The sequence below is a fragment of the Cavia porcellus genome, unplaced genomic scaffold (genome assembly GCF_034190915.1).
Source record: "Cavia porcellus strain 051 isolate PalLab524CR breed Dunkin Hartley unplaced genomic scaffold, mCavPor4.1 scaffold_8, whole genome shotgun sequence".
Taxonomy (NCBI): domain Eukaryota; kingdom Metazoa; phylum Chordata; class Mammalia; order Rodentia; family Caviidae; genus Cavia; species Cavia porcellus.
Genome location: NW_026947491.1, coordinates 40,901,181 through 40,913,814, shown reverse-complemented (window position 1 = coordinate 40,913,814; position 12,634 = coordinate 40,901,181). Strand labels below are relative to the sequence as shown.

The 12,634-nt window shown below is 45.2% G+C and overlaps 1 protein-coding gene across 1 annotated transcript; it reads right to left on the bottom strand.

Moving 5' to 3' along the window:
• Positions 1 to 6,958: 6,958 nt before the first annotated feature.
• On the bottom strand, positions 6,959 to 9,715 carry Dnajc22 (DnaJ heat shock protein family (Hsp40) member C22). Its single transcript, XM_023567613.1, is given in 7 exon segments — positions 6,959 to 7,029; positions 7,032 to 7,134; positions 8,891 to 8,939; positions 8,941 to 9,183; positions 9,185 to 9,506; positions 9,509 to 9,634; positions 9,637 to 9,715. Coding segments are annotated over 7 exon segments (993 nt in total).
• Positions 9,716 to 12,634: the final 2,919 nt, after the last annotated feature.

Sequence of the window (12,634 nt, the reverse complement as noted above, 5' to 3'; positions counted from 1 at the left end):
TATATATACAAATATAATTTGTTTTTGAGACAAGTCTCACTATGTAGTGCAAGCTGGCCTTGAACTCACTATGTAGTCCAGGTTGGCCTTGAACTTACAGTGATCCTCCTGACTGCTGGTATTACAGGAATGTGCCACTAGGCCCAGGGAAAGGACTGTTCTTAAGAGCACCGAATGCTTTGAACAAAACATTACTCGGTCTCAGACAACATCTGGCTATCCTCAGAATTAAGATGAATGCACGATAGAACTGCCATGATCTGGTGAAAGTATTTACAAGATGATCAGTTTCCTCTTCTGTTAAAATTAAATATAAAAGTCTCAGCCTTTCTCTGAGGTATGTGGTGAATACCTGTAATCCCAGCACTCTGGAGGCTGAGGCAGGAGGATCATTGTGAGCTCAAGGCCAGCCTGGGCTACACAATGAGTTTAAGGACAGCCTGAACTACATAGCAAGATCCTGTCTCAAAGAAACAAAAACAAAAGGCCTTCAGCCTTTCACTCTGACAGCTCGGTCCTCTTGGACTTGCTCACTACTCTCTTGCTGTGGATCAGGTAACTCTTAACTTTATTATATTCCTTGACTATTGGTAAATTCTTTTGCCATCCATGGCACTGGTCTCTCACATACATGCTCAGCCTCACAAGGTACCCAATACCAAGGAAACAAAGGGCAGAAGTGGAGCTTATCCCTCTTCTCTGTCCTCCTCATTGTATCAGACTGCAGTGTCTCCTCAAATTCAAAAGGAAAGGCTTGGATTTGAGATGAAGAGCAGGTTCTCACCAAGGGAATTTCCTTCCTTCCTTCTTTCCTTCCTTCCTTCCTTCCTTCCTTCCTTCCTTCCTTTCTTGTACTACTGGAGGTAAACCCAGGACCTTCTTGCTGAACTACATCTCTAGCTCCTTTTATTTTGAGGTAGGGTCTTATTAAATTGCTCAGGCTGGACTCTGAGCCTCCTGCCTCAGCCTCCGAAGTGCTGGTATAACAAGTATGCACCACCACATCCTGTTTAGAGACTTTCTTTCATTCTTTTCTAATTAAATAAAGTGGAAGTAGTCACCTGTGAGGCAAGCCGTTCTCAAGATCCCAACTGTGTCTGCTCTGGCTCGGGCCTTCTCAGTTCCCTTCCAGTTCTGCATCGGGTCTGTGAACTGTTCATCTAGGGGAATGAGAGAATATACAGTCACTGGATTTCATTAAGTCAGCTAAGAAAGTAAGGATTATTTACTATGAAAATATTAGATTTGTTATTATTTTACCAAATTTCTACTTTCAGCTGATTTTCATTATGTTAGCTCCTTTGAGAAGCAAAACATCCCTTAGGGATTTTATTTTATTTTTTTCGCTTGGGGATTTTAATGTCCCCACTTTAGTGGAAAGTAAAATCCCCTTCCTAAAGTTCTAAATTTGTATAACTTTGTGCCGTTGCTACTTCCTTTCAAGAACTGTGTAGGCTACACAACTATTTCATGTAGGAAGAGATCCCCACACAAGGTGGGTGATAAGTTTTGATTTCAGTACCTGTTCGTAATCCAGAACAAGGAGTAGAAATCCAAGCATGATTAAATCAGGAAGTTTTGGATGGGTCTGCTGGCACAAGCTTGTAATCCCAATACTTGGGAAGCTGAGCCAGGAGAACCACCTCAAGTTTGAAGCCAGTCTAAATTACACAGTGAGATGTCTCAAAAAAAAAAAAAAATAAAACAAAAATATCAGGAAGTCTTTTCTACTAGGAGATAAACATTTTGTGTGTAAGCGTGTGCATATGTGTGTATTTTGCACTGAGTTACATTCCCAGCCTTTTTTTTTTTTGAGACTGCATCTCACTGGAAGTTGCCAAATTACCCAGGCTGAGCTCAAACTTGCAAGTATCCTGCCTCAGCCTCCCAGAGTGCTGGAATTATGGGTTTGCATCACTATATCCAGCTTTAAACCTCCATTTAGATCTCAATTCATTAGACAGCTCTGTTTACTTACCAAGGCTGGAAGGAGAAGAGAGAGCTACAAGTCATATTTGCTGGCTCTGTATATGCTATATACTGATCAACCCTTTAAAAGAGCCATTCACAGGCTTCGGGGAAAGAGAACAAGGTCACACCAGCAGGCAAGCCCAGTCTGGGAACCAGTACCACGCTAGGGCTGTTGCTGGACTGAAACAGCCAGATTCCAGCCCCTCTGGCACATGGGCTGACAAACAAGAAGTACCAATCCCCTCCCAAGTAACAGGTGTATCTGGAGAAACACAGGCTGTGATAGCTGTGGAAGTGAAATGCAATTGGATGCCTGTGGTGCTTTGGTGTTTCAATGACCTTGCAGGTGTAGAGCCAGTGCTCTGACCATGGGTTCAGAGGACAGTGATATGCAGTGTGGCATCTAGAGATATCTCCATCTGAAGGTTGTAAGTCTCATATCTTTTCCATTGTTTTGTTAGGTTGGGTTTTATTCTCTTTTGCTTTGTTTGATTATGTTAAATCCAATGGCGGGAGCAGCTATTTTAAAGATAGCAAGATATATTATGGTAGCCATTTTGGATTTACTATTGGCTTGTTTTGAAATATTTTATTACATTCATTATTTTGTTTTTATTGTTTCTATTCTATTCTGTTCTGTTTGATTTTTACTATGTCCGAAGTTATCTGCAGCTATTTTGAAGACATCAAAAGGCATTATGATAACTATTGTTGATTCTGTAATGTTCTGAAGTATTGTATCTCTTTCAGTGGTTTGTTTTGATTGGCTTTATTCTGTTTTACCCTCTTTAAAATAAAATAAAATAAATAAAATTTTAAAGTAGGTACTTTTGTCTCTATTTTAAAGGAAATCGAGGCTCTAAGACGCTAATGAAACTCGAACTACATAGTTAGAAAATCATGGACCAGATCAAATCCTAATGTCAATCTTTCTGACTCTCAAACTCCTATTCAAGATCAAAAGGTAAATCACAGACTGGGGAAAATTATCTACAACACTTACTATAATGGGTTAAGGTTTTTAACAATCAAGGATCAACAAAAGATATAGAAAGAGAAAAATAGGAACACAATGCCAAAAAATAGGGGTCAGGCATGATGGCACAGACCTGTAGTCCGAGCACTCAGGAGGCTGAGGAAGGTGGATTGCTGTGAATTCCAGGCCAGCCTGGGCTACAAAGTGAGTTTAAGACCAGCCTGAACTGCATAGTGAAACCCTGTCTCTAAAAGACAATAATAGAAAATAAAATAGAGGGACTGGGAATGTGGCTCATTGCTAGAGTTCTTGACTTGCATATACAAGGCCCTGGGTTCAATCCCTAGTACCACCAAATAAATAAAATAAGATAAAGTAAAATAAAATAGGGTTGGGGACAGCTCAGCAGCATAAGTGCCTGCCTGGAAAGCACAAGGTCCTGAGTTCAATTTCTGGTACCAAAATAAATAAAATAAAAGTATCAGGATAGCTGAGCATGGTGGCACACACCTGTAGTCCCAACATTTGGGAGAGTGAGGCCTGAGGAATGCTGTGAGTTCAAGACCAGCCTATACTACATAGTGAGACCCTGCCTCAAAATCAAAAGCAAAAACAAAATAAAGGAAAAAGCATCAATATATATATTCAAAGATACTTATTGTTTTATTGCTCATGTTGGAAAAATAGGAACTTATCAACTGTAGTTCCTGTTTGAATAAAATATATCTATATCTTATAATTAAAACTCATAGCTGCAAAAAGAAGTTTAAAAATTTAGAAAAAAACCCCAAGAAACAATAGTCAGGCATGGTGGCCCTTGACTATATAAATTAGCACTCTGGGAAGCTGAGGCAGGAAGATCACAATATACAGCCCAGTTGGACAACTTAGCAATTCAATGCGGCCTTGACTTAAGATAAAAAAAATTTTAAAATAATCTGGAGATGTAGCACAGTGTGAAGGCCCTGGTCTCAATCCCCAGTAGTGGGTAAGGTGGGGTTACTCATAATAAAATTTGAGAACAGTAAAATAATTTTCCAAATCAGGTAAAGCCCTAAAACCCTTAATCACTCCTTTGTCCCTTTTCTAAAACACAGATGATTGTTTGATCAACTGATTGATTGACTGATACAGGATCTTGCTGTGTAATTTAGGCCAGCCTTGATCTTACTATGTAGCCCAGAATGTCCTCAAACTCATGGTGATCCTCCTGCCTCAGCCTCCTTCGTGCTGAGATTACAGGTATATCATCATGCCCATCTGTCTTTTTCGTAAATTTACATTTTTCAGAAGTAGTGTTCCAAATTATGTTAAGTTACTAAAAGCCAGGCATAGTGGCACACTCCTATAATCTCAGCACTTGGGTGGCTGAGGCAGAAGAATCGTTTGCAAGTTTGAGACCAGCCTGTGCTACAAAGTAAGCTAAGGCATGAACTGCATGGCGAGACCCCAAAAGACAAATAAATAAATAAATAAATAGTAGCTTATAAAAATGCTTCATTGAATTTTCCTGTGATATTGACAAAATTTTCAAAGGAAATGGATATAAATTTTGACAGTTTAAAAAGGTATCAAAGCTAATTTGGTCTTGAAATCTTGGCATGTAAGTAAATTCTTTGGCAAAGTGGTTTATTGTTGTTGTTCGTTCATTTTTTGTTTTTTGACACAGGGTCTCACTCTGTAGTTCAGGCTGACCTTGAACTCATGGCAATTCTCTTGCCTCAGTCTCCAGAGCGCTAGAATTACAGGTGTGCACCACTGTGCCCAGCCTCTTGGCAAACTTTTTTAAAGTTTTTTTTAGCAAGTTTTCTGTTTTATTTTGTTTTGGTTTGGTTTTTTGGTTTTATTTAACTATTTATTTATACAAGGTCTCACTACATAGTCCAGGCTGAACTTGAACTCACTATGTATCCTAGGTTGGCCTCAAACTCACAGTGATCCTCCTGCCTCAGCCTCTCGAGTGCTGGAATTGCAAGTGTGCACCACTACTCCTAGCTAAAAGTTTTTTTTTTTTTTTTGTCTTTTTCATTTTTATCGGTACTGGGGATCGAACTCACGACCGCCTGCTTGCAAGGCAGGTGCTTATGCCGCTGAGCTAAATCCCCAGCCCCTAGCTAAAAGTTTGTGGGGTTTTTGTTTATTTTTTTGAGCAGAGTCTCTTATAGTCCAGTCTGGTCTTAAACTTCCTTTGTGGCCTGGGCTGGCCTCAAACTCACAGCAATCTCCTGTCTCAGCCTCCCAAGTGCTAGGATTATCTCCAATTAAATAAGGCTCCCTTGAGATGTTCAAGATTCTGGTTCTCCAGAGTTCCCCAAAGTATCCATAAAGATACTCAAGTTATAAAATTATGAATCTGTCCATGGGACCCGGAAAGCAAAATCACAGTTGTCTTCCAGTATCCCACAACATTATTGACAGCTCACATGATGCTGCTAAGGTGGACTTCAGGATCAGTGTACCTGTGTTATTATTCCCTATCACATCATAAACAAGCTGTATAGCTTAGAATCAAATCTCACATGCAGAGAAGGCAAGGCGTAGTGGTGTGCGTCTGTGATCCCAGCACTAGAGGGGGCTGAGGCAGGGGAATTGCTTCTTTTTTTTATCGGTACCAGGGATCGAACTCACGACTGCCTGCTTGCAAGGCAGGTGCTTATGCCACTGAGCTAAATCCCCAGCCCCTGGGGAATTGCTTCTAATTCAAGGACTGCCTGGGCTACAAAGTGAGTTCAAGGTCAGCCTGAGCTACAGAGTGAGACCCTGTCTCAAAACAAACAAATAAAAAATGTAGAAAAAGTCTGAGAACTTAGCTGGTCCAACCATTCCTGTAAATTTTTTTGATATAGAGGCTCACTACATAGTTCAGGCTGGCCTTGAACTCACTATGTAGCCCAAACTAGCCTTGAACTCATGGTAATTCTGCCTCAGCCTCCAGAGTGGTGCAATTACAGCCATGTGCCACCATGCTCAGCTCACTTAGGTAAATTTTAAGCACTTCCTACAATACTTTGTATTCTACTGAACCTTATTTCTTCTGGGGAAAAAAAGCATAGCTGTGAGAAAATTCTCCTGTAAATGGAATTTAAATATTTTTCTATTTTGAAATCTACCCCTGTTCTCATCACTTGGTTATCTGTAGAATAGAGTGACTATTTCAATTCCAGCATCTGGGAGGTAAGGCAGGAAAACTACAAGTTCTTGAGTTATATAGTGAGATGCTGTCTCAAAACAAAAACAAAATAAAAGTTGAGGGCTGGGAATGCTGTTCAGAGACAGGCTGCTTGCCTAGTATAAACTAGCACATCGAAGGAAAAAATCATTAAAAAAAAGTTAAAAAGCCCTGGGGAAACTAAGGCAGGAGTATCACCACATGTTTGAGGTTAGCCTGGACTATATAGTGAGTTCAAAGCCAACCTAAACTGCATAGGGAGATCATGTCTTGAAAGGAAGGAAGGAAGGAAAGAAAGAAAGAAAAAAACAGAGAGAGAAAGAGAGTTCCCTGACTTACTCTATCACACATTAATGTATCAGCAGGGAAAATGTAATGTATTCTGCCAGGTGTGGTGGTACACATTTATAATCCCAGTTACATAGAAGGCCAAGGAAGAAAGATCATAAATTCAAGATCAGCATAGGCAACTGAGCAAGACCTTGTCTCTAAATAAAAATAAATAAATAAATAGGGCTGGGTGCGTAGTCCAGGGTTAGGTCTCCAGAACCCAGGGGAGAAATAAAATGCTGTGTCCTTTTTAGGTATTTATTTGTAGTGCATCTTTTACTCTCTGGTGTTAGGAAAATATAGTCAAGGATGCAAGAGTCGAGAATTCCAAAATTCAGAACGTAAGTGTATTTTCTACCCTACTCTTTCTCACCCTGTTAAGGTTTTCCTCATCTCCACCACAAGCAGACAGTTTTTGTAACACCGCTGGAGTTCTCCATATGGCAAAGCCAGGCTTGGGATGAGCAGCCTGGCTCTGCTGGGAAGAGTCTATTCTCAGTGGAAGCTGCTTCTTACCTCCAGGCCTCACTGGGCTGACTCAGGGTTTTATATGCAACCTGGATCTCCAGGAAATGGCTCTGGGGTCCTCTGTCTGCTGCCAGTTGTGATCAGGGTGGCAGACCTTCACTAGCTCTCGGTAACACCTATATATTTCTTCATTTGTTGCCCTCTCCAAAAGGTCCAAAACCTTAGAGAAACAGAAGTCAGCAAATTAAACTGGGTGTTTAAACTGGTGGCATACGACTGTAATCTCAGCACTTGGGAGGCTGAGTCACGAAGACTGTGTGGATTGAGGCCAGCCTGAGCTACACAGTGAGCTCAAGACCAACATGAACAACATAGTGAGACCGTCTCAAAAAAAAAAAAAAAAAATTTAAAAACTCAACAAATTTTGTCAAGGTACTTGGGTCTCTTCCTGCTCCTTTGCTAAATCAGGCCATTAGTTTCTCTGGAATAGCCCAGCAATTTATTCTTTTGAGCCAGGAGTGTAGCTCAGTGACAGAGCACTTGTCTAGCAGAAGCAAAGGCCTGAGTTTAATCTCCATTACCAGGAAAAGAAAAGAAAAATTCCAATGGACAAGTCCAGGATTCATATAAGGATCAGAATTTGCCTTTAATCACAACTGTACATTTTATTCCTTTTTTTTTTTTAAAGGGGTCTCATTATATAGCTCAGGCTGACTTGGAACTCATTATGTAGCTGCTGGCCTTGAACACTGATTTTACAATTGTCTATCCTAAAACTTTATATCCCAACCTCTCCCTACAGAAGTATGTATATGTCTACCAAAAATGTGTACAAGAATATTTATAGTTTTATTCCAAAAAAATAGGAGCTTTATTAATAATTGTTCTAAACCAAAATTTTTTTGAGACAAGGTCTTGCTATGTAGCTCAGGCTGGCCTTGAACTCACTATATGGCCCATTACAGGTGTGTGCCATGCTCAGCCAATATTCCCAAAATAGAAACAACCCAAATACTAGTGAGAGGAATAAATTGTGGTATTGTCCTTAAGTAGGATACTATACAACAATGAAAACAAACTATTTACAATTGTATGTAAATATGAGTAAATCTTACAGCTTAAATGAAAGACACACGCTGGGATTTAGCTCAGTGGCATAAGCACCTGTCTTGCAAGCAGGCAGTCAAGAGTTTGATCCCCAGTACTGATAAAAAAAAAAAAAGCAAGACACAGATACAAAAGTATTACGTGTTGCTGGGCATAATGGTGCATACTGGTAGGCTGAGGCAGGAGGATCACCATGAATTTGAGGCCAGCTTGGGCTACAAAGTGAGTTGAAGACCAGCTTGACTACATAGCAAGACCCTGTCTCAAAAAACCTACCAACCAGGCAAACAAATATATATATATTCCACTTACAGTTTTTGCTGTTCAAGAATGGACAAAACTGGAGCAAGGCCCGGGTTAAATCCCTAACACTAGGAAAAAAATTTAAAAAGTAGAATGGGCAAAACTAATTTATAGTGATAGGCTGGGTCTGGGAAATCTCATCCGTAGAGTGATCCCCATAGCACGTGTGAGATCTTAGGTTTATTATCCAGCACAAACACAGACACTCAATCTACAGTGATAGAAGTCCAAATAGAGGTTACCTCTGAGGGGCTTATAGAAGGAACATGAAAGAAGCTTCTCAGTGCTGGAAATGTTTCATACCTTGTTCTGAGAGATGAACACATAAAACTGGTGCACGTGTAGGGACATCTCAATACCCATACACATATATTTCTCCCTTTCACCATCAGTGTCTCTGTACTTCACCCATTGCATGCAGAAGCATGAAGAGGCCAGGACTTGCTTCCGGGCCCTGGCCAGTAGACATGAGAATGGTACTTCCGTGTGTGGGGCACCAGCTGCAAAAAGGCACACCCTAACCCAGGAGCTGTTCCAGGAAGCAAGGAGGGGGAACGAAGCTTCACCTAAGGAGCCAGTTAATGCTTCTATGTCTGAAAGCTGTGAAGAGACTCAGAACTTCTCCTATTCCTGGAAGTAGCTGCTGTGAAGGTCTGGATCCCTGACCAGGAGTCACCAGATCCAAAATGGCAGAAGGAGGACAGATGTGATGAGGTGATCAGGAAGGGGGAAGAAGCTGAGTCAACTCAAGAAGGTTTCTGCTACATAGTTGAGGGTGGCTGTGTTCCACAGGGCACTGAATGCTAGCGGGCCTGTGAAATTGATGCAAGCCAAGCCCAGCCAGTAGAGCTGCACACTGAGTCTCTGACTCCGCTGAGGATTTGTATCGGTGGTGTTTCTGGTCTATGATGCTGGCAGCCAAGCCGATGAGCAGAATAGCTATGGGGCAGCCATAGTAGATAGGGAAAGTAAGGAATGCCACACCTAGAGCGCTGTTAAAGTCTGAGATCTGATTGCCAGCAGCAGCCACTGGCATGAGTGCTAAGTCTATTGACAGTGGGAGGCTTACAGTGTAGAAGCTGGCCATGGGAGAAAGACTAATCAGAGCCACAAGGCCAAAATAGATGCCCACTATCATCTGAGCTGCAAATCAAATGGGATTTGGGGTAGGAGGTCTCTCTCCTGCTTCTGCCTCTGGGCCTGTCAAGATTTCAGGACTTTAGCTACAAATTGTGAGAGCTTCCAGAACTCCCAGAGCCAACCTAGCCCATCATCCTCGAGGGTAAGCATCCACAGCAGGGCATGGCTGCCCTCTCCAGGTATAGGTGGTGGAGGCCAAAAGGGCCCTCTACAGCCCAGAGACCATAGATCACCAAGAGCCCCATAGCCATTGTCTAGGCAGGAGCCTCAGAACAAGTTCAGTGGCACTTGACCTTGCTCAAAGTAAAGAAATCTTAGGGTCCTCAGTGAGAATCATGCCCAGCATATCCCCAGGGTTTTCCTTAGACTCTAAGATATGGGAAAAAAACTAGAATTTTAAGACTTATATTCAAGTCCCAACACAGTAACCATTGCCCCTTCTAATAAAAGTCAAGTCCAGATCTACCTGAGGTTCACTGAAATGCTAGTTGGCCCAAACTCTCTCATTCCAGCACCTCAGTTCTGTTCTTCACAATTATACTGAATTCAGATTTAGGAAAGAACTTTTAAAATCTTTCATCTGGGAAACTAACTCAGTGCAGGGAGTTTACATTTCAGAACTCCCCTGACACCGACCCTGAACGATTCATAGGGGAATGACAGGGAAAGGCTGAGTAGCATCCCCCTTCCAAGGTTAGAAAACATTTTGAAAGAGCCCAGTCCTGCCCCAACCCTTTAACTCCTTACACGGCTGCTCTCAGTCACCTGACCCAGGTTTTAGTCCTTTTCCAGCTTTCTCATCTCTCCAGGCCATGAAATTTTACAAGTCAAACTCGAAAGGCATCCTGAGGTCCCTCCACTTAAACATTCTGGAAAATGTTTTGATCTAGACCTCAGCGACCCCCAACTCAACTCTCTCCTTCTGAGGCAGACTTGGAAAAGCCTCTTCAAAGCAGCTGGACAGATCCTCAGAACCAGACGCCACTGGAGCCAGCCCTCCCCGCCCTCTGTGAGGCGCAGATGTGGCCCGGCCAGGCCAGAGCCCCGGGAAAGCGGCCGCACCTGGCGCTTGGCTCCCGGAACGCAGGAGTGGGGGGAGCCCTCGCCTTTAACCACGAGGCCCCCCACACTTAAGTGGGCTTCCATCAAGTGGACTTTGCTCTCTGAGTCTGCTGTGTGATGGAAGTCAGGCCTCTGCGGCGCAGGCCCGGCGGTATCACATCCCGCCCTGTCCCTGTAGACCGTGCTCTCCGCGAGCCTAGCTCCAAGGCGGGTGAACCCCTCAGCTCCTGGGGCTGCCATCACACTCTGGCCAAGCGCGCCTCCTGCAGTGAGACACTGTGACCGCCAGATAGCGGTGCCGAGTACTGAAGAGTGAGCCCGGCAGAGTGCCAGGCTCCCCTAGTCGCCAGGCCCCGACACAGCATCCCAGAGAGTTCCTATCCGGAGGCTGACCCGCGAGAGCAAGGTTGCCGTTCCAGCTGTGGACCTACAATTAAGGAAAAAAGTTTTTGATTGCCTCTTCGTACCTCTACAAATGAGAGGTCGCACTGTTTCTGTGTCTGCACTTGGTTGCTTTTCCAGAAGTCAGGTGGTCCCAGTTCCACTTCCTAAAGCAGAGACACCCACCGACAGGAAGTAGGGAGGGACCCTCCACCCAGAGTTTGCCTCAATGCCCTGCCTCGGGCCTTCCAGTGAGGGGACACCATATCTCGACCTGAGCCTGAACAGCCCTTGAATCCATTATTCGAGGCTGCAATCTTGGGTTCAGTCTGTGACCTTGGCTAAGTCACGCGCTTCTTGGGCTTCAGTTTCTTCCACTGCAGGGGAAAGGCTTGGGGCTTCACGATCTCCCAGTCTAGACTTGAGGGCGGGGTGAGCCCAGTGGGCCTCAACCGGGTCCTCTCCCCGCAGTAAGTAGCGTGCGGGTGTTGCTTTCAAATCCTCCGCCCCAGTCCCTACCCTCGCAGGAGAGGAAGAGCGGCTCCAGACCAGGCCTGGTCCAGCCTGCAGAGGGCCCTAGACTGGCAGGGGCCGCCGAGCGATGCTCCAGCCGCGGGCTCGGGGTGGGGGCGAGAGGGGCGCTGAATAATGAATGAGACTTAATTGGGCCCGCAATGCGCGGCGGCGCGCTAAGCTTGGCAAATAGCGCGGGCAGCAGCCGCGGCCCTAGACAAACAAACTAGCTCTGCGCACGGGGAGCGGAATGGGCACCGTGGCGGCGGAAGGGGGAGAGGAGGGCAGAGCCAGGCCGCCTGGGCCCGGGGCGCAGCGCGCAACTGGCCGCGGGGAGGGCAGCGCTGGCGTCGCAGAGCGGGTTGGAGGGGCTCAGGGCTCATCTCTGCCCCTGAGGAGCCTCGGGGAGAGAGCGAAGCGACTGTGTGAGGAAAACCTAGGGCCCAAAGGCAATATAAGCGCGACAAAAAAGATGGAGAAACGAGTGGAGGGCGGAGGAGAGGGCGAAGCGAGCGAGAAAAAGCGCACCCGGGGAGGGGCAGCGCGGGTGGGGAGCGGGAGAAGAGCTGTGGCCGAGAGGAAACGAAAGAGCGATGGAGTAACAAGCGAATGGGGGCGCGAGCGGCCAGGAGAAGGGGAATGGGAGAAGAGTGAAGGAGAAGGATGGGAGGTGACCAGAATGAGAACCAGGGGGCGGCGGGCGGGTGCGAGACGCCCCTGCCCGCGCCTCGCCCCGCTGCGCTCCCGCCCTAGAGTTCTCTCCAGCCACCCGCACTCACTTTGTCACAATTACGGGGCCGTCACTCGGCCCGGATTGTTTTCCCCAAATTGTTGCTCTATAAACTGGTGCGGGGGGGCAGGTGGGGAGATCTGACAAGCTGAGCACGGGGGGAGGGTCTGAGCGGTAGAGGGGGGTGCACTGGTGTATTTACCCGCCACTGGACCCGGGTTGGCTGGGTAAAAATACAGAGACCCGTACGAGAATTCTGGTTGTCCCCCTAGCCGTATGGCTGAGCTCGCTTTTCACATTCTTGGTCCCTCTTGGCCTCTGCTGCCTTGATTTCCCCAGCAGAGCGCGACAAGGACTGGAGGCCCAGGGCTGAGGCTGGTCTAGCTGCGGCCGGAACTTTCACGTTTACCCCATTCTCTCCTGGTCTTTCCGACCTGGAAATCTGGGTTCATCCTGCAGCTCTGCCAGGCCTTCAGCTCCGCTA